General features: G+C 28.3%; 1 protein-coding gene and 2 long non-coding RNA genes across 5 annotated transcripts; 2 read left to right on the top strand and 1 right to left on the bottom strand.

The window, feature by feature from the left end:
• The first annotated feature begins 2,478 nt into the window (after window positions 1-2,478).
• LOC105108360 (uncharacterized) lies at window positions 2,479-5,364 on the top strand. The gene is made up of 3 exons (XR_839040.1): window positions 2,479-2,641; window positions 2,786-4,589; window positions 5,143-5,364. It is a non-coding gene; the product is annotated as an uncharacterized LOC105108360 (long non-coding RNA).
• A 3,980-nt stretch (window positions 5,365-9,344) lies between these two features.
• LOC105108358 (uncharacterized) lies at window positions 9,345-10,506 on the bottom strand. Of its 2 annotated transcripts, XR_839039.1 has the most exons (3): window positions 10,111-10,506; window positions 9,605-9,954; window positions 9,345-9,557 (listed from the first exon to the last, which is right to left on the bottom strand). XR_839039.1 is itself a non-coding variant. In XM_011002641.1 (2 exons), the coding sequence occupies exons 1-2, from the start codon at window positions 10,377-10,379 to the stop codon at window positions 9,663-9,665; spliced, it is 561 nt and encodes a 186-aa protein (XP_011000943.1). In that variant the 5' UTR covers window positions 10,380-10,506; the 3' UTR covers window positions 9,367-9,662. The 2 variants fall into 2 exon arrangements, 1 of the variants encoding a protein (XP_011000943.1); XM_011002641.1 differs by having other exon boundaries at window positions 9,367-9,954.
• Window positions 10,507-19,686: 9,180 nt separating this feature from the next.
• LOC105108357 (uncharacterized) lies at window positions 19,687-20,964 on the top strand. Of its 2 annotated transcripts, none has more exons than XR_839038.1 (3): window positions 19,687-20,002; window positions 20,092-20,219; window positions 20,306-20,964. It is a non-coding gene; the product is annotated as an uncharacterized LOC105108357 (long non-coding RNA). The 2 variants fall into 2 exon arrangements; XR_839037.1 differs by having other exon boundaries at window positions 20,303-20,964.
• The last annotated feature ends 1,553 nt before the right edge of the window (window positions 20,965-22,517 follow it).

Genomic DNA, 22,517 nt, shown 5'->3' with positions numbered 1-22,517 from the left:
TCTCCCATGATAGTTGAATCTTGTCAAGATACCTATATGAATTTTCTCTATAAGAATTTATCTGAGTATATGAGTCTATAATAATTTTAAAATACTAAATTTATTTATAAAATTAATTTTTTTGATCAATAGATTGATCATCAGTTAAGAATCCATCAAAACCTTGAACCACATGAGATTAATATATTTTTTAACAATAACTAGTTTCTGACCCTAAAATTTTTATAAAACCAGCACACTTAGATCTCCTAATGACCCTAAATCAAATAACTAGGTGATAATTTCTTAACTCCAAGATACCACTCATGCCACACTGTCCATGTGTGACAACACTTATCAATTTGTTTTTATCTTTAATAATATACAAAAATTTTAAAATTTTATTTTATTTTTTAATTTTTTTTTTAAATCGTGATGAGTTTTTTAGAAAACAAAGCTTGTAATATATATATAAAAATATGTTCCTTAAAAAAAAAATCAAAAGAATCATTAATAGAGAAATAGTATTTAGACAGGAGAAATACTTTTCTTCTTCTTATTTTAATTAGCTGAAATTTTGTTTAAGTGAAGTATGAATTATTATTTTGGTTAAAAAATATTAATATTTAATTAAATAATAAAAATTAAATAGTGGCATGCAGCACAAGAATAGATATGTTAATCTATATATAATTATCGATTCATTTTACAAAACGACAAGCGTATTGAATTTTTGTTTCACACTAGTAAAATTTCTTGATGTAAAAGAACATTAACATTGCCTTCGTATTCCTTTTTTTTTCCCCGTAATAAATCAAGTTTTGATTTGCCCTGCGACGAACCGCGAGCAAGGTGACGAGGCACTCACCAATGCCAATAAAACATGCCTCCACTAATAAAGGTGTCGTCTTGTACCAAAGGCGCCGTGAGACACGACCCAAAAATCTTGTCAATGAACCTCTACTAGAACTCACTGAATCCCAGTAATTGATGTCCCTCAATCCTTCGATAAAAATATATGTTTAGCATCCGATTGAGCGCATATATTCTAAATTTATAGATCAAGTATGTATACAAGGTGAAACTTTAAAAAAGAATTAGAAGTAATTTATTTTTAATGAAAGTCACTTTAAGAAAAAATAAAATAAAATCATTTTGCATATTTTTTAATATAATAAATAATGTTAACAAACAAAACATGTTTTAAAAAACAATTAAAAAAAACGAAATTAAGAAAATGAGTTCAATAGCCAACTTGCCTCGAAAGCGCGGCGGCATCGATTGTAGATAGTTCTCGTTGTTGTGGTGGTGGTGGGTGCTTTCTACCTTACATGGAACTTGGAATCTTGAAAAATGTGTGGAAAAGAGATTTTGGAAGTGTTGTTCAGTCAACATCTGAGCATTGGTAACAAACAGGTCTTCAAGTTTCCATTCTTCTGGCACTATTTCGATGACATTATTGTTGTTTTGGATGGAAAAAAACCTTAACCTTCTTGGAATGTGGCTTTGGGCATTTTGAGGATGTACTTACTACTTACTTTATCTTTTTAAGCACTAATCACGACTTGGAATTATGATTATTGGCTAAATGGGTTTCTTCCCCTTCCCCATGCCTTGATAAGCACTAATCAGGACCTGTGAATTAAATTATGTTTAAAATTATGGTTAAGGTTATTTTTAAAAAATATATTAAAATAATATATATTTTATTTTTTAAATTATTTTTGATATTATTACATTAAAATAATTTAAAAAACTAAAAAATATTAATTTAAAACAAATAAAAAATAAAAATATTTTTAAAATATAAAAATAAACAATACCTTAATATATAATTGCTATCTACCGGCTTTTTGGTTTTCTCATAACCATCTTTTATTTTGTCAAAGGTTTCATCTTCACATCCTTACCATTTTCGATGTAGATTTAACATAGTTCATTATTGTGTGGTAATTATTATTTTTTAAAATATATTAAATAATATATTTTTTAATTTTATTTTTGATATCAACACATTAAAATAATTTAAAAATATAAAAAATTTCAATAAATTTTTTTAAAATTAACTTTGTACCATAAAAATAAATCTCATTTCTGGATAGAAAAATTCAAGACTGGAAAACTATTTGTTTTTATGTTTTAAAAATATTTTTAAAATAAAATAAATTTTGTATTTTGTATTTGCTTTAGATTAATTTCTTGATATTTTAAAATTATTTTCATGTATTGATATAAAAAATAAATAATAAAAATTATTATTTTAATATATTTTTAAATTAAAAATTCTTTAAAATACAACTATTTTATTAGTATTATAATTTATAATATTGGATTCTTGAGGGCGCTGCACGCCCAAGCCTTGCCACTTGGGCAAACAGTTGATCTGACAATATTCATTTCTTAAAAACAGCGGTAAAAAAAAAAAAAACAGAAGCAAGGATTCAAATTTCAAATATAATCCGTTTCCAACGGCCACCTGATCACTAACCTTCCCTGTCCTTCATTCATTCACCACAGCACCCCATTTTCTCCCTCTTAAAACTGCCAACAAAGACTACGAAATAATAGTATTTTGATTTCGTTTCGGAAGGTCAAAGAAATGGATGTTTACGATAATAAGAGTGTTTCATCAACTCCTAACAAAAGCCTTTCTTTCTCAAAAGTATATTTCTTGTCCTTCTCTTTTCTGTAAAGAAATAAAAAAAGTGAAGGATTTTCTTTCTTTTTCCCAGAAACCAAGCGATAATTAGGAGAAATTCCGTTTTTATTATCTGTACCAAGAAAGTTTTTTATTTTTTTGTCACAGGTACAGATGAGAATGATCAGAGCTATCAAGGAAGGAGTTTAAATGTGCAAAACCCAAAGAAACCACTAGCAACAACAGCAACGAAGCATCTCATGTCACCAACAATATCTGCACCTTCAAAAGCTAACCCTCCAAGAAGGAAAATCTTAGCTGAAAGTAATGGATCTCTTGATACCCATCTCCAAAAGACCCCAACTTTTGGTTCGAAAACCATTTCCATCATTGAATTTGCTGAATATGGGGAAAATGTTCTTCTTGATCATCCGTCGTCAAGGCCTTATGACCCAATAACCAGTTATATCTCTCCATGGCCTTTTCTCAGATATAAGCCTAATCGTCACCGGGATATCTTTCTCCGAAGAGAAAATGAGGCTAGAGAGGAGACAAGTACTTGTAGTAGGGGCTCTCTAGAATAAAAAAACGACAAAGATGTTGAAGATGATTTAGGTACTTCTTTGGCTGATGCTACTCCAGAAGATGATGTGGAGAAGGAAGGGAAAATGAAGAGGAATTTGAGGAGGTAGAAGAGGAAAGATGCTAGAGTTTAAAGGGAGTTGTGAAGATTTTGCTTTTGCTGGTTGTTTTGGTGCCTTCTACCTCATATATTCCTTCAATGAAATCTCCAACACCTTCACCTGTCATGCAAGCTTTTAGCAACCCCAAGAATGGTTTTCACATGGTTCAAGATCATGTATATGGCTTCGTGAAGGATCTTGAGTCTGGAAATAGAAACTATACCTTGGTTCAAAATGGTGCTGGAATTGATGAAAAAGAGATGATGGATTATGAAGTGATGGGAGAAGACGAATACGATGATGAGTTGGATGAAGCTATAGAGAAACAAAATGGAGAAAGTGATGTTTTAAAGATTGTTGAAGGTGAAGAGAAGGAACAATAGAAGGGTTTGGTGAAGGTGGAGAAACAGAGGTTAAGGAGATTATATATAGAGCATGAAGAGAGGTGAAATTGCCAAGTTGGGCAGCGTGGTTAGAGACACAAAGCTGGAGAACGTGCACCTGAAATGGTGAAAGCAGGAGAGCTGTCTGATGAATGAGGTTGCAATGAATCATGAATTGCAGATAACAGAAGCTACAACAATGTCTGGAAGTCCATTCATAAATGACGGGGATGATTCTCTGGCTATGCCATCTAGCGTTCCAGAGAATTTTGAAAAAGAAAATGAGGTTGCAAATGAGCCTGTCACAAAAAAAGTGGTTGACGGTGGAATCGGTAGCGGTTGGAATACCACTGGTGATCAAGCCGAATACTGTCAGATTCCCATATCTATTCTTGTGCCGTGGTTGTGTTCACCACCTTGTTTTTGGTTATTGCTTGTTTGACGTTGGCTTTTCACTTTAAGAGGGAGAGAAACGCCCAAACGGATTCTTCTCCAGTTGTTCAATCTGGTTTTGAGCCTGTTGTAGTAGAGATATGCCTCCCAATGTTTGCTTCGGAAGCAGATAAGAACGTGGAGAATATTGTGCCATTCACAAATTCTGCTAATTCAATGGAAGAAAAATGCCAAGTAACATACCAAAGACGAGTGTCGAGTGCGATCAGTTGTGTTTCTTGGTGAATTTGAGGTGGGAGAGATCAGCTCTCTTAGTAGCTTGGGTATGGAAAGCAGGATGATAGAAAGTGAAGTAATCAGCATCCGTTCTGTTTCTATGGAGAAGGGGATAGTCACCAAGATTCACTCAGTTCCTGTTCATGTGCAGCCAGCTTTCTCAGAGATCTCCACCTTGGATCCCCCTCCCCCTCATACGGAAGATTCATCACTGAGAAGAAAATCGTGAAGAAACAGGTCTGTGACAACATCAGTTCTTTCTTTAATATTGTTTGTTGATTTTTAATTAAATGTTTGGCTATTTCACATCACATATTTTCGCATGTTGATTGAACAACTGCCAACGTTGGAATAGCTGAAAAGAACATTGACACTCTCCACCAATATATGGCATGCAAATAGATGCCTGAAAAATCATTAATGCATAGTTTACACATTATGCTCGGGACATTAAATTGTCTTCGATGCAAGATGTTCTTCCAAATTTAGAGAAAAATTCGGCAATTTGTTGTGGATTGACCCGATAAGGAGAAACGAATAAATAAGAACATTGAAAAGATATGTATCTTGCAATGCAGTGTACTCATGAAATTAGGTGCCACAGACATGTCTTTTATGTCAAGGATCTTGGTTGCAAATGCAAATACCCTGTGATTGGTGAGACAAAATCATTGTCTCCCAAGGTTTTTGATATCCTAGTTTGAAGAAAAATATTATTTCTTTGAGCATATTCAATGTCACCAGTCCTTATATTCTGTTTCCGTTTTTCATTGCTTGTGTGTTGAAGCAGGAAGGAGCAGATGGAGAAAACAAGAAGGACGTGGTCACAACTCCAGCTAGGAGATCAAGCCGAATTCGGAACCGTAGCATCGTATCTCCATGAAGCATTTTCCACTGAACTGTCTTAGAAAAGTCTATTCAATGCCTCTTTAACTTTAGCTTACTTACGTTGAAGGAACTGATTCCTGTAAGAACTGCATAATTAATTGATTACTTTACCGCGGATGGGATAAATCTTCCAGCCCTTTTGTCCTTTTAAATTATTGTTTACTCTTTTTTATTGTGTCTGCTTTTGCTTTTGATGAAGCGAGAAAAGGATGTGCTTTCGTCGGGGATTGTGATTGCTGTTGTTTGTTATTGAAATTCTTAAAAGAATAAATTTAAAATAATATTTGAAAGTTTTTAATTTATTTAATTAAAAAATTAATTTTTTTAACTTTAAATATTTTTTTAAAAACTATATTATTATAGATTATTTTTTAACTTTAAATAACTTTTTAAAAACTATATTATTATAGATTATAAATCAATTATTCAGTCTCAACACCCATCTATGTTATTGTGATGGCTGCTGTTTGTTACTGAAATTCTTAAAAGAATAAATTTAAAATAATATTTGAAAGCTTTTAATTTATTTAATTAAAAAATTAATTTTTTTAGTTTTAAATAATTTTTTAAAAATGATGTTATTGTAGATTATTAATCATCTAATTATCCAGTCTCAAATAGTAATCTATATAACCATATAAATCTTTTAAATCTCTAGAATACAAAGATTTCTATTACTAGAGTGTTAAATATCTATTATGAAACTTGCATAGGTTTTTTTTTTTTTTTTTTGGAACTTGCATAGATTTTTTTTTTTTATCTAATAGACAACTCCTTAAAAATAAAAGGCATAGCTTTATATTTATAAAAATTCCTAAAAACTATATAAATGACAAAATATCTATTTACCCCTTAAATAATATATGGATATTATTTAAGAATAATTTTAACTATTTCATTAATCAAGTCACTACTTAATTATTCTAGGACTAGAATTATAATCTCTGAATTAAATACATTATGGTACTTAATTTCAAAAATTATTTTCAATTAAGTTACATTTAATTAATTATCGTAGTTTAACTTATGACTAATGATTCTTAATGTGTGTGAATCATTATGTTTCTAATATGTTGTCCATATATAAATTATAATTCTAAATAAATATAATTTAATAAATAAATAAATATAATTTATTATCAATTCAATAGTTGATTAATTTATATTTAAAAATCAAGTGCATCATCTAACAACTTGTCATAATTCTCAAATATTAGAAAAGTTATAAGTGGTTTTTAACAACTTGTCATAATCCTCAAATATTAAAAAAATTATAAGTGGTTTGACTTAATCTTTTAGTGACCGTTTTGTCAGCATAATTATTATCTCTTTATTAATAATGTTATGATTTAGATATTTTAGCATGAAGTGTATCTGTTATGTCAAATCATATTTGTTTGTAACATTATAGTTATTGATAATTTAAATAAGATTTGAAACTCTTTTCAAATCTTATTACATCTTGCATAAGGATTTAACAATCAATGCTATTTGAGAACATATAAAATATTTTTTCTAATTCATTTAAGGTGATGAATATTCTCTTAATCACTCAAATACCTTTATATAGTTTATGTTATATCCATTGTCTGCCCATTTATTACTTTTACTAAGATAACATAATACTTTTTATATAAGATAACTTAATGATCTCATATCTAAGAATCATTTACATAACTGTCATGTAAGTCTTTTCATAGATACAAGTGATATCTTCATATGAAATTTTCATGCGGATCAGCTCAGTATACATACCTTATAACAATCACCTACATATTAGTTTTAAGTATCTCTTATACTTCAACTTATGAAATAATTAATTTTCTTTATAAAGAAAAGAACATAATATGTATTAGTTTCTATGACTCTAATAAATGTCTAATATTTAAAAGAGTATTGACTGAATATTTTAGAAATAATACTTTGATGCACTAAGAATATTAAATTATAACAACTTTATAATTTCATTTTCAAAGTATTTTTGTCCCATGAATTTTATCTTTACTATAGATTCATAAATCAAATAGTAGATTCATTAATATAATAATATATGAATATTAAAGATAAATTAAGCTTTTATTAATAATAAATATATAGTTACATGAATATAATAATGCCACGTGTAACCAACCAATTAACTGCATGACACATTAAATTAACAAGTGTTACTTATAAAATAATCTAATGATATTTAAGTTAGTTTAAGGTTTTTCACACACACACACACACACATCATGAATATACCAACTAGTTATAATAAACATTGAAAAGCATGGGGGATTTACTTGCAAATTTAACTGTAAAGTCCATCATAAAACACCATGAACTCACTACTCAAAATTTTTTTTTGTCTTTTTTTTTAACCTTAGGGCCAAATTATAGGCTAATTTATGTTCATTTATTAAGGAATGGTAAGATTAAAAGATAGGGGATCAAATTGAAAAAAAAAACACAAAGAAAATGGGTGGCTTTTTTGAACTTTGGGTGAAATGTTCATTATTGTTTTCATACTTTTCAAGTTATAAATATTATGGTCTCACCAATTTCTAAAATTTCAAAATGATGTCAATTTTAGGCTAATACTTCATTATTATTCTCATATTTTTTCCAATTATAAATACATAGTCCTACCAATTTCTAAAATTCCAAAATAATATAAATTTTAGCCTAAAACTTTATTTTTCTTATTTTGAAGTCCATGATTTGAGAGATGAGAGAGAGAGAATCATCATATTTTAGTAGTAGAGAGAGAAAATCAATATTAACACCAATTTCAACCACCAAAATAGTTAATTTTGATGTTAGCAAGTTTTATTTGATGAAAAAAGCTTCATTTAGATGTTTTTTCATCTTCAAGTTTTTCAAAAAACCAAATTTAAGTTCAGAAAGATTTTTTGTTTTGGTTTGATTTTGAATTTTTGTGTGGTTTTTAAATTCTTTAATGCCATTAATAAGTTTATCAAGGTCTTTAACATATTTTGAGGTGTGTTAGATCCAAAATCATTAGCCTTGATTTTTTGGCCATTATTATAGTTGGAATTTAGAGAAAAGCAAATGATAACGCATTGTTTGACCTAATCTTTTTAAGACAACGGAGAGTGGATGATATTTTATTTGCCTTATTAGCAATTAAAAGAAATAATGGTCCACATACTTAGCTTTGTCTTTCTTTGTTTTGTTTTGTTTTTTTTTTAATTTTTTAATTTATATTTAAATTAATATCTTTTCTTTTTGATTTTTTATTTTGTTTATCTAGCTTTTTTTCAAATAAAAATTGCTTTTGTTTTTTAATTATACTGTATGTTTTAATTTTCAAAGAGAATATTTTAATTCATCTATAAATTTATTTTTAGGTTTTATATAAATAAAATTTATTTTTTAAAATAAAAATATTTATTTTTAGATAATATTTCTAATATGTGTATCCATACATAATATTCTTTTCATTGTATTTTGTTTAATCAATTTCATGAATTTCTATTTCTATCATCATTTAATTAAATAAAAAATTAATTTTGATAAATAAAATTATTATATACAACCAATCAAATTGTTACGAGGTCAAATATTTTATTCTACATTTATTTTTTTGAATTTTTTTTAGTTTCATCTTTAATTATCGTTAATGACCTTTTTAACTTACTTATTAACACATATAGTTTTTTATTTATATTTACTTATTAATACATATAGTTTTTTATTTATTTTATTAGATGCATGCATAAGTTTTTCTATTTTTATTTATAATTTGTTTTATATAAAAAACACATAAAAAACCTGGATATTCAATTTTTTCGTTTAAAAATAAAAAAAACACCCGACTCACGAACGAAATGAGGGTCATTATACTACATCTCATGATTGGTGTCCTCCTATCACCTAGATTGCAAAATAAGAACATGAATGATATTATGCAATGGTAAAAAAAAAAAAAAAAACCGTTACATAGGTACTTTGTTAAGGTCTCCCTATTTCATGATCACATGTGGAAGACAAGACTGGATATGAAACGTGAAAAGTGCTTGGAATGGCCTGGCATGCTACACAAAAGAGTATAGATGGGCATTTTGTTTCAGATAAAGTTGCAGTAGGGGCCTTTGTCCATTAGTACTAACAAATCACTCAATTTCAAAGTAAAGATTTTCAGAAGAGATCCATGCTTATCCTTATGTTGAAGGATTGAAAGAAACAGAAATATAAACCTAGGAGAACTTGTTTCTAAGAAAGAACATTTAAGCTACTATGTCAATGGAAGTCTCCATTTCTATTCTTTCAGAAAATAAAATTTCTCATCATTTTCCATCATCTACAATTTAACATATCCTCTCTCATTGCTTTATCCTTGAAGTATATATGAATATCTCTACACACACAAAAAATTTGTTCCACACAGCAAGTCAAGCAACCTTGTGAAGTTATACATCAGAACTTCTTGTGCAGTGGAATTGGAGGTGGCCTAGAACTATTTAAGAAGCTGCCTATTCTACCTCGAAAACATAAAGATGGCATAGAACCTCTTGATACCTTCTTCGCTATGATGGGCTTAGGAAGTGTGTATGATTTGTGAGGATCCAAACCATTCGCGTAACTCTTAGATGCCTTCCCTTTCCTTCTATTACGCGTTTCCTTCTTTGCAAGATCTTCAGTGCTTGCTACCCTAGATAGAGATGTAAAAGACTGGGACTTGCCTTGATAATATTTAGATAATCCTCGCCTGCATAGAGTAGAATACGACCAGAGGATTTAGGAGAGTTTCGACACGAAAGAGATCAAAATTTACAAAACTGCACTTTCTATTATTTTCTCCAAACAAAAGGGCTGGGACTAATTGTGTTAGATTCTTATATAAGATGATCAAACAAGTACTTACTTGATGGGCAGATGGGACAGGAGCTCAGATAATTCAAACATAGGATCATTAGAGTTTGAGGATGAACATGCATCATCCACCATATCTAATGAAGTTGTTGATCCATTAGTAGTACTTGAATTATCCAGGGAAGATGTGTTGAAGGAATCATCCTCATCACCACCACCACCTTCCGTGCTCGCCCATTGATCCTTATGTTTTTCATAGCTATCATCATTTCTTCGTGCTGTACATGGAGATTGAAGCATTTTTTCTTGACCTTCACCCATTGACGAGTAGAGTTGTGAAGAAGACAAAGGATAAAGCGCATAAAGTAGTTCCCAAAACTACAGTATATCTCACACATATAATGAGCTTGGAGACATTCTCTAGAAGGCACAACTTATATCCATATACAGAATATTACATGCATAAAATAATAGATGGATTAGGTTGGTAAATCTTTAAGGGGAATGAAACCAAAATGACAGAGAGTAGCATAAACTTTTAATGATTTTCATGGATAATAACTCCACACGTCACAAGCCCATTATGTGACCTTCGACAATAATTTCATTTGGATGGATTGAAAACTCATTTGGCCTGAGTTGCACAAAGAATTCATGCACTAGGTTTGTGTTCTTGATCAGTAAGGTCACTTTCCCAAGTCATGGTGACATATTTTCTTATTTGCCTTATCCTTAGATTCGATATTATCTATGGTTTGGATTTCTTGACCTTGTCTACTATTATAAGGAAAGGATAAGCATTATAGCTGTGAAGCCATTATCCATATTCATGAGTCACCATACAATGCACCCAGGGCCCTACTGCTAGCACTTTGTTTACTGTTTTCTTTCCTTTTCCGTAGTCTTTGCTAGGGTTTGGTTTTTTTAGGTAACAAAGGTTTAGGAATTAGCAGGGCATGGATACTAAAAGAGGCACTGTTCTAGTCTTCTTCTGGGCTTATTTAAACAATATCTTGGACACTTGCCTTGAGAATAGTTATTATAAGAGTCTATTTCTGTTCTTGTATTTCCTCCTAGCGGGTTCCAGCTTATATATTGTTATGGTATTTCTTTTTTCTGTTTCCTTTTATTCTATACATATCATCACTTTTTGACTCAATGATATTTCTATGTCATTAAGCAAACAATAGACCGAAAAAAGGGATTTAATTGTTTTGCATATTAAAAATTGACCCAAAAAAACTAAAAGAGAGTAGCATTTTAATGTGTAAAACATGTCTCATCTTCTCACATTTCATTATTCGTAGAACTATTCACTTGGCAAATTCCCTTCCTCAATCCCTTAAAGTTTATATTTGTTTCAATTTATTCATTTTCTTTTAATTTGGATCTATCAAAAGTTTTGCTGTAATTATCCTAATTTTTTTCATTCTCTTTAAAATTCATAATATCACATGTCCGAGGTGTTGAAGATTGTTTAAAGATTAGATGAGAGGTCAATTTTGCATGAAAAAAATTCTTAGTAATTGTAAAAAAACAAAATTAAAAGACAAGATCCAATATTGACATAGACAAAAATTAATCCTTCAATTTTATTTTTACATTCAATCCCATCTTTGGATTTTTTGTTTGGCTCCTGAACTTCATTTGTTTAATTTTTTAGTCCTTAGATTCTGAAACAAAAAAAAAAACAAGTTATTAAAAAAATTTGAGGAGGGACAAAACTCTTAGATGATTGTATTTCTACCGCTAATAATTTTGAATTTAGTATTTGTTGATTCAACTTTGAGACAAACTTAATAAAAATAATTTTCATCTTCAATTCAATGATGATGAAAACAAAAGATCAAAGCTTTGACAAGTTTTTTATTTGATGATTTTAAGTTTTTAGGCTAATTAAAATTTGTTTTGTTGTTAGAAACATGATTATAGAGATTTATGAAGGTTTTTTTTTTTTTTTTTTTTTTTTTTTGTAAAAACCAATGGTTGGCATATGGTTTTTTGAGGTTAAAAACATTGTATCCTGAATTTTTTGTCACATAAATCACATTTAATGATCGAGAAAGATAATAGATAAAAGATATATTATTTGTTGAAGTGGATAACATGTCGCTGATCTAATTTAAATAAAAATTAGACTAGATTAATTTTTTTTTAAAAGTACCAAACACTTAGATTCCGGTTTCCAAGTCATTGAGGGCTTGGATTTTTATTTGGGCTAGGTGTTGACCCATTCTTCTCGTATATATGCACTTGGTTCTTTAATTTTCTTATCTCATTTTTTCTCCATTTTACTTATTATAATTAGATGATATTTTAAAAATGAAGTTATTTAAATAATTATCTAATTACAACATTATTTTCAAATAATATTAGTGTTTTTAGGATAATTATATATAAACCTAACATGCATAGTTTTCTAAATACGGATAAAATATCTATATATTTTTTTATTTTTTTACATAATTTAAACTATTACTTTTCTTATGAAAATATATTTTTATTACTATATAATAAAATAAAATAAAAAATTAAAGAGCTTCTCACATCATGAGATTAAATATCTTATTTCAACTTATTGGCTTTAGTTTCTAATTAATGTTAGCTAATATTTTATGTTTTATTGATTTATATAATTTTTAATTTTTTCTATTAAATGCACACATCAACTTTCCAATACTTAATAAAAAATTTTCATGCAATGCTTGTTTATTATATATATATATATATGTATATATATATTAACTTGCAATAAACTTTCCAGTTTATTTTATACTAACAATTTTTTTTTTCTATATAATTTCAATTATTACTTTTTTTATGAAAATATATTTTTATTTTTTTATAATTTAATAAAAAAAATTTAAAAAGCATCCTATGTCACAAGATCAAATATTTTTATATGCATATATCTTTTAACTTCTTATTTCAGTCTTTCATTAGTATTGACAAGTATTTTTATGATTTATTGATTTATATAATTTTTAATTTATTTTATTAAATGTATGGTTAAACTTTTCAATTCTAAATTGAAGTTTTTTTATACCATATCTATGCATTCTTTTTATATTAAAAATTAACTTAATTGGAATCTTACCCACCGCAAAGAGAATATGTGGCTAGTTAATATATAATACAACTCCTTGGCCCTTTACTGTAGTAATGAACAATGAAATGCCAAGGTTTTTTTTTTTTTTTTTAATTTGATGCTTAAAATTTCTTTTTTTTTATTGCATTTTTCCATACCTAATTTGATGACTAATTTATCAAAATTGTTTAATAAAATAAAAATTAAATTATGGGGGATTGAGTGTGAAACATGAAGAAATATTATGACCCATCTAAAGTTAACAGGAAAAAAACATTTCTGTTTTTCAATTTTTATTCTTCACCTCTAACAATCCCTATAATTTCTTAAAATTTTATTTTGGTTTAAAATTTTATTTTTTAGTTTTTGAGTTAGATTAGGAGAGAAAAGTCATTAAAATCCAGTGAAGAAAAAGAAAATTATCAATTGACACATACTTTAACAGTTAAAAAGATTCATTTTAATTTTTATAAATTTTATTCGATGAGAAAAATTTAATAATAACTATATTGACTAAAAAAACAAATTAAGGTTCATAAAAATAAATCTTGATTGATGTAATTTTTAGTTTTCAAACCTTTTCTAAGATTTTTCTTTTTAAATATGTTTACAAGTTTGTTTTGTGATATTTAAGAGGTGTTGTTTAGGTGGTTTTATGCGAAAATATGATAACAAAATGAGTTTCTAATTCTAAAAACAGTAATTCATAATTTTTTGATCATTACTAATGACTAAAATATAATAATAAAAAATATTGTTTAAATAAAAGATGGGTTTTCATGTGTCCAACTAGTTAAGATGATGGATACGAATTTTCCCTACACGGGTTTGTGTTCCATGTTTTTTATTTTTTTATTTTAAAAAAAAAATTATTTAAAAAAACATCTTTATTTGTTCTTTTTTCCCCCTTCATTGTTGATTCTTTTTTTTTTCTAATTTGTGGCTTATTTTTTAATTTTTAAAAATGTTTGGGAATATTAGATAAATAAATTTAAAAAACTGTTCTTGAATCCAACTCAGATTAATATATATATATATATATATATATATATATATATATATATTTTATTTCAACATATTATTAACTAAAAAATTACTTTAAGCTCCACAAAATCATATATAGAGTTTTTTTTTTTTTAAGTTTGACTAATGACAATTCTAAATACATTTTTCAATGACTTGATGAACATTATTTTTTTAAGCAAAAATGTTTTTAGCTGTACCCGTAACACAGTACAAGAAATAACACAATCTATTTGGTAATTATCTATGGGCGATTGAAAAAACGGAGGGCAACCAATCATACCATGGGCACCACTATCTCTATACAGAAAACTTTTAAAAATTATTAATTATAATAGTCTCCCTAATATCACCAGCTCTAAGCGACTTTTCCCGACTCAGGATTTTCTTAGAGCAACATGTTTGATTTAAATTATTTAATTTAAATAAAGAAAGACAAGGATTTATTGAATACATGGAAATTTTATCAATAACTTCAATGCACGGTTTTGAGTCGTGGTGTTTGTTGTTCTTTCTTTTCCTTTATCTGTTTTACTTATTTTTTATTCTCTTTTCACTTCCTCTCTTTGAGAAAATAACATTAACCTTCTAGTGAATCTCATTAATTAATTCAATAAATTATTATGTGTATTAAATAAATTATCAATGACCTTGATTAACGGTACTTGTCAAAGGTTACAATGTTGCTTATTATTAAAAATAACCTTCAATTTGCCATAAGACTAGTCATCTCAGTTTTACAACTAATTAGGAAGAAACAAAAGGATGAGCACATCCATTATCAAGATCCCCTAACAACAAGCATCAGTCAGTAAAAAGTAACACCGCCACAATTTTAGAAAAATAAGGTGTTCTTTGGTATAGTTTTTGTTCTACAAAACAAAGATACGTAAACTAATTTCTTTTCTTTTCTTTTTGATAAAATAAATTTGGCAATCAATTTTGAAAATTTATGAAAACAAAAAATAAATTTTAAACATTTACAAAACATTTTTTTTTACACCATTACCCTATGTTTTCGGAGTTAAATAAGGTTTTAGAGTCAGAAAATAAGTGTAGATCAAACTTAGAGTTCTAGACAGTGTGTGAGGGTGGTTGAGATTCAACTCGTGATCAAGTCTGAGTTGCTCAAAGGTTCGGGCCAGTGCCAATACCATGTTTTAGGGTGTTTAATATTCTATTCAGATCCATTTGGGTTCATCTAAGATTTGGCTTGGGAGGCTCAAGATTCAACTTGGAACCATACATTTTGGGACTAAGTTTATAGCGATCAAAGTTCGGGATAAAACCTGGTCAGGGGCAATCGAAAGTCAATCTTAGACCAATTCTAACATAGACAACAAAAAAACCAACACACAAAGACAACAAGCAAAGAAAAATATAGAATTATTGTCACAAAGGATTTTCACATAAGAACTTGAATTCATATTTTATAATCGATATGATCTTTATCTCTTAAAAATTTACAATTCATCATTAAAAGATTTACACCTAACTATTAGACTTTTCAAACCCATCTACATTAAGTCTAAGGGTTTAGATTAAAAAGGATGCTTAATATCCGTTTGTTTACACAGTTGTGGCAGCATTTTAAGTAAATCGTAGATTTAAGTTTGGTAAAGAAAAAAATCACATGAACAATGAAGACATGGAAGTGCAGAAAAAGAAGAAGAAGAAGAAGGAAAAGAAGGAGAACGAGGGGTTGGGGAAAAATAAAGAAAGATTAGTTAGCTTTGTCTAATCAATACATATGCACCATTGTCTTTGTCATTTAACTCCAGCATTAAGCAGACACTGAAAAGAGAAGGAGTAGAATAAAGGAATAGCTAGAAAAGCGCTCAACTTTCATATTCATCCTCAGGAGCAAGAGACCATAGGTAAATTTCTCTTTATTCCCTCCTACTTTGCTTTATTATCAACATTATACTGTTCAAGTGAATTTTAATTCATTTGAATAATGTAGCAACATGCGTTAATTTAGTATAAGCATGTTGCTTTGTCTAGACGAGTTACTGGCTTGGGACACTGATCGGGCTGGGTTGGCTAGATTTAGCCCAACCCATATGGGTCAGATTGGGTCTGGCCCCAACCTAAATTCATTGAACCGAGTCTGTCTCAAATCTAAATATCTTGAATTGGGTGTGACCTAGTAAAATAAAAAATCCATAAAAATTTCACATATATTATGTTTTATTTAAAAAACTAATGTTTAACATGATTCAATGACACTACATAATTACATTTAAAGGAGATCATATGATGACTTAGCATTTACAGAATTTGATAATAATTCCAATTTTATTCTTGATAATATTTTACCTGATGTTGTTGCACACTCAGTAAACCATAAAAACTGTAGTTCTTGTTGGATATGTTTTATACATAATGAAATTGCACATAGTTTAATACAACAATAAAATATACTTTATATAAAGTATTGTTTATTTCATGATGTAATAGTCGTAGTTAAATTGATAATATTTTAATGCAAAACCATCAATATTAATATATATCTTTTTTAATTATTTTATAACCTCAGTTTGAAAAGTATTTTTTGGTATTGTTTGTTTAGGAGGTTGTGTCTACGTTTTGCTTAAAATGCAAATGCAACATGTTTGGTAATAAAAAAAATAATTTACTATTCTTGGATCCCACAGTGATTTACATTTGAAATGTAGGGGGAATGAGAGCAGCTCTTTGTTGCTTCTTATGTGAATGAAGTTCAGTGAACAGTGGAGCATGTTTCCATTGTCCACGTGAACAGTGGAGCCATGCTCCACTGTTTCTTCCAGATTGGATCTGGTTCAAAACTCAAAATGTATTAAACAAGGTTTGACCTAGTAAAAATAAAAAAATATTTTTTATTTTTAATTGTGTTTTATTTGAAAAACTAATGTTTAATATTATTCAATGACACTACATAAATTAGACAGAGATTGTTTGATGACATAACATTTACAAAATTTTATCGCAATCCCAATTTTGTTCCTGATTATTTTTTGGTATTGTTTGTTTAGGAGGTTGTGTCTACGTTTTGCTTAAAATGCAAATGCAACATGTTTGGTAATAAAAAAAATAATTTACTATTCTTGGATCCCACGGTGATTTGCATTTGAAATGTATGGGGAATGAGAGCAGCTCTTTGTTGCTTCTTATGTGAATGAAGTTCAGTGAACAGTGGAGCATGTCTCCATTGTCCACGTGAACAGTGGAGCCATGCTCCACTATTTCTGCCAGATTGGATCTGATTCAAAACTCAAAATGTATTAAACAGGGTTAGTTTTTCAAATAAAACACAATTAAAAATAAAAAAATATTTTTTATTTTTAATTGTGTTTTATTTGAAAAACTAATGTTTAATATTATTCAATGACACTACATAAATTAGACAGAGATTGTTTGATGACATAACATTTACAAAATTTTATCGCAATCCCAATTTTGTTCCTGATTATATTTTACCTGATGTTATTGCCTTAAAAAACCAACACTGTAGTGCTTGTTGGATGTATTTCATATGTGATGGAATTGTAGATAGTTCAATAGAATAATAAAAAATATTTTATATAAATTATTATTTATTTAATGATGTAATAGTAATAGTTAAATTTACAATATTAAAATTAAAACTATCAATATTAATCTATATTTTTTAAAATTATTTTATAACCTCAATTTCAAAAGCATTCTTAACCAAATACATTAAATTATTTTTTGTTCAACCTTAATTTTAACTATAGTTTTAATCAAATATACATAAATATCAAATCAATTTTAACAAAAAATACTTTTTATAAAATAATTTTTTTTCAAACCGCAATCACAAGAGTTACCACAATACCAAACAGTAATCAAACATATTAAATTACTTTTTGTTCAATTTCAATTTTAATAATAATTTTAACCTAATATATATTTTTCTAAACTAACTTTAACTAAAACTATTTTTTATAAAATAATTTTTTTAAATTATAATATCAATATTTATCATGATATCACACACACTTGGGTATAAGACGCGAGAGATTCAAATCTGATAGACTTGATCTAGGTGCCAAGAAGTCGATTCAAGGTTCAAAACGGGACCTAGAGTTACTTTAGGACCAGGTTCTAGGCATTTGAAGTTCAAACATAAAAATAATATTCAAACAAACAAAATAATTTATATTTTTATTTGATATAAAATTCTATATTTTTCAGAAGAAAAAAGAAAGGGTCGCAGGGGCAAGAAACTAGAGGGCGTCGAAGAGAAATGATGACGATAGGATAAGAGAATTGACTTTCGTGGATGTCATCCACCACAAAAACCAAAAAGGGCTAAAGATGACCATGGATGATGTTTGATGGGCAGTTTAGCCTCCACCACATCATCTTTAATGTAAGGCCGTACCATCTAATCTTATCCATGGCCACGTGAAACCAATTCGATTATCATCATTATGAATAATAATAATAATAATAATATTCATCTAGATAATACTAAAAACTTAAAATTAAAAAATTTATTTTATTTATATTTTTATATTTAAATTCTTAATTACTTATATGATGGTTACTGAAAATTTATATAGTTATTAATTTCAGAATTTATAAAATTAATTGTAATATATACAAGTTAGGCCAATAATATATATAAAATAGCTTAAATATTTATATTAATTTAAAATAATAATAATAATATAATAAACATTATAAAAGACTTGTTCCAATACCCAAACACTTATAATAATAATAATAATAAGAAAAAAATTATATTAATCTAAAATAATAATAATAATAATAATAATAATATAATAAGCATTATAAAAAACTTGGTACAATACCCCAACACTTATATTAATCTAAAATAATAATAATAATAATAATAATAATATAATGAGCATTGTAAAAGACTTGGTACAATGCTTGATAAGGTCAAGCCAATCTCTAGCACAAAAGTGTCACGTATGTGGTAGACAATATATAATTGCTTGCTCTTGCGGGACCTTCGTTTATGTTGGTTGGGAATCGAAGTAATTTTTTTTTAATTTAAAAATTATTTTATTAAAAATTATTTTTTAATACTTTTAATTTTTTTAATGTGTTAATTTTAAAAAATAAAAAATATTATTTTCATATATTTTTAAATAAAAAATATTTTAAATCACAATTCATATCATAATTCTAAACCATATCTACAATATAAGAACAAGACAGGTGACGAGTATACTCACAAATTATGATGAGAATATTGGTGAGCTTTCTAGAATGAAGTTATAGCATTAAAATTAAAATTAATTAAATTAAGTTTTTCATGCCTTTTCCTTTTATCATAATATTTTTTTATTTATTCTATTATATTGTCATAGTTTTATATACTGGGATGTGTTTCTCTGTTGAGGGATTTTTCTTACATTATATCTATCATTACTATAAATTAGAATTAAATGTTATAGTTAAAAAAAAAGAGACAATAATAAAAAAAAATTGTTTGTATCATTTTCATATTTCAAGGGAAAAGTCTTTATATACTTAGTTTTTTAAAATTTTATTTTACTTATATTTTAATTGACAGAGATGAGAGAGAGGAGAGAAGAAATTAAGCGAAGCAAAGAACTTGATTGATTCAAGAGGGAGGAGGTTCTGAGGTGAAGCAAGAAGAGTGAACGTTTGCTGCCTCCTTTGCCGTTCGATTTCCTTTCGAGCAATATTCTTCCCGTCACGCATAATATTTCCACTGCTCGTCATGAAGCTTTCACACACACGGAGGGTCAGAAAGTTTGTACAGATTGATTAAAATGTTTTGTTCGCTTATCTTCTCGTTAACATTGGATCTGGTGTTAGTATGATCAAGGTAAATTAACTTTTTTTCCTCTGTTATTTTCACTTTGAGTACGGTAATAAAAACTCACAAAGAACAAGATATGCCTCCGATTTTTACAGGTTGATGGAAGTTTGAACGATTCAGAGGGACAAATGTTGAGCTTGCGAAGGATTCTCAGTGCCAAGCAGAGCTGTGCCTCCAGGCTTTCCTACTCATGGGGCAGTACACTATGATTTTGACCATTCTGGTTTGTGATTTAAAGTTTATGATGGTTTATTCCCTTTTGTCTTCTCTCTTTATTGAATTTTAATATTTCTCTTTATTCTTCAGCAGCTCTGCTCCACTATCTAGGAATATTGGCATCTCTGGGGATGTTGAATTTATTGATCCTGCAATAATGGAAGTTGGCAAAGGATTTCTATCAGAAAGCTGAATAATCCAGGCTTTGATACAAAGTCAGCTTTATCTCCTCAGTTTACTCCAGCAATAATGGAAGTTGGCAGAGGATTTGCAACATGATTTCTGTGGAATGGGAATTACTCCTTCATGCTTGAATAGGCTGATGAACGTGGCAGAATGATTGATTTAGTGGCTTCGAAGGTGCCCTTAGATGAATATACTTGGATTTGGTTTTATAGTCTCGTTGCATATTGGTGGTTGGCAACCCTAATCAGGTGCATTCTTTGCCCCCTCCCATTAACAGGAACTCATGTCTACTACAAGAGCGTGTGAAAAGGCGGTTTATCATTATGTCAGAAATGAAGGTGTGGTGCAAGAGATTACTGTGATGTTAGAGGTTTAGATTTCCTTTTTGGGTATTTTAACATTGTTTGGTGCTGACTAAGTATGTTTTATGAAATCTGGGCTGATTTTGTACAGCAATGATAAAATACCATTATTTTAACAAGGCGTTTGGTGAAATGCCAATAAAAGTTTTAGCTCTACACAAGGTTGTAATATTAGTTTAATAACAAGGTTTTTATATTAATTAATAGTGTAAGGCTTATTTAGTCGTGAAAAATAAGGACAATTTTATAAATAATCAAACATTATTCGTAGGTGAAGATGTTGAATATTAACTCGCCAGTATATAAAATTGAGGATGTAAACTATAATTTGTTAAACTATAATGGGTGATTACATTATAAACCAAATTACAAGATGTTAAGTTGGTAGACGGACCGAAAAGTTGAAAATGTTGAATTTAGGTAACACAACAACCAGTAAAATAAGTTTCCTGTTGATGCTTAAGTTATTACTGAAGGCGGAGGAAGAGAGTATTAGAGGTTGTGTTATGTGTAATTACAAAAGTGAAAGAAGATAATTACTTAGAAAGAGATTGTACAGGAGATGATAGCTTGAAAGAAGATGAAGATAACTTATCTTTGAGTTCAATGCTATTTACATGGCCCTGAACCTACGTGGATGTGTTCATACAAAGGGCAGAGTGGCAAATTTATTTTCCACTTGTAGTTTTAGACTTTTTAGAAACACAGACATAGAGTAAAAACGACTATATGTGAAAGATGCTTGAGTTCTGGGTTTTATTGGGTTTTATAACATTAATATTTTTTTTTAAGTGCATGAATGTCGAAGTAATAAATAACTTGTTAAGACTAGAGTTGAATTACAATAAGATTAATTGTATAAATTATAAATAACAACAACAACAACAACAATAATAGCAGCAATAATAATAATAATAGCAATAGCAATAGTAATAGTAAAGAAGAAGAAGAAGAAGATAAGAGTTTTGAGATGAAAATTAATATAAGGATTAAAAAATGATAATAATAAATGTCAAGGTTAGAGAATTCACTAATGGAATGTCAAACAAGTATAGTATAAACTCTTATTATTCAATTGGAAACCACACATAAAGGAGGTTCCAATCAGATTATAAATTGTTAACATGTTTACATTAGTTATCTTATTCGAATAATGTTAATACATGTAAATGTTGTCAGGCATTCATGATTATAACTTAAGTTAACTATAAATCAAGTTCCTTTCATAGCTCAGGTGTCGGTTATACTATATAGTATGGTTATGAAAGTGCCAAATATTTGTTACACTAAGTATTATACAACATAAATCTAGATTAACTATTTAATAAGCAAAGTATTAAAAGTGAACAAGATAACAAATACAAAATATATTAGTGTCAAACATTAAGGTTCATGTTAGTATACACCATACTTATTCTTACACCATTAATATAACTTTTTTACCTTGACATAATAAATTTAACTAAACATAATGAAAGAAAGAAAAATAAATAAACAAAATAAGAACATAAATAAGATAAAGGTTAACTAAGTAAAGGAAATGAAATGATAGACATAAATTTGATATTAATGAAAGCAAAACATAAACAATGTAAAACGAGAAAGCAAGAGCATGATCTTAATCTAGAAACCAAGTTGTCTAAATGCATGGCAAATGCCTCCTTTTATAGGCCAAAATTGGGAACTATTGATTTGATGACTAATTGATGAGTGGGTAGCCAACTCTTGACTTGGTGACAATCCTTATCCTCTCTTGT

This window comes from Populus euphratica, unplaced genomic scaffold (genome assembly GCF_000495115.2).
Source record: "Populus euphratica unplaced genomic scaffold, PopEup_1.0 scaffold191.1, whole genome shotgun sequence".
Classification (NCBI taxonomy): Eukaryota; Viridiplantae; Streptophyta; class Magnoliopsida; order Malpighiales; family Salicaceae; genus Populus; species Populus euphratica.
This window is presented reverse-complemented; position numbering and strand designations above follow the sequence as displayed.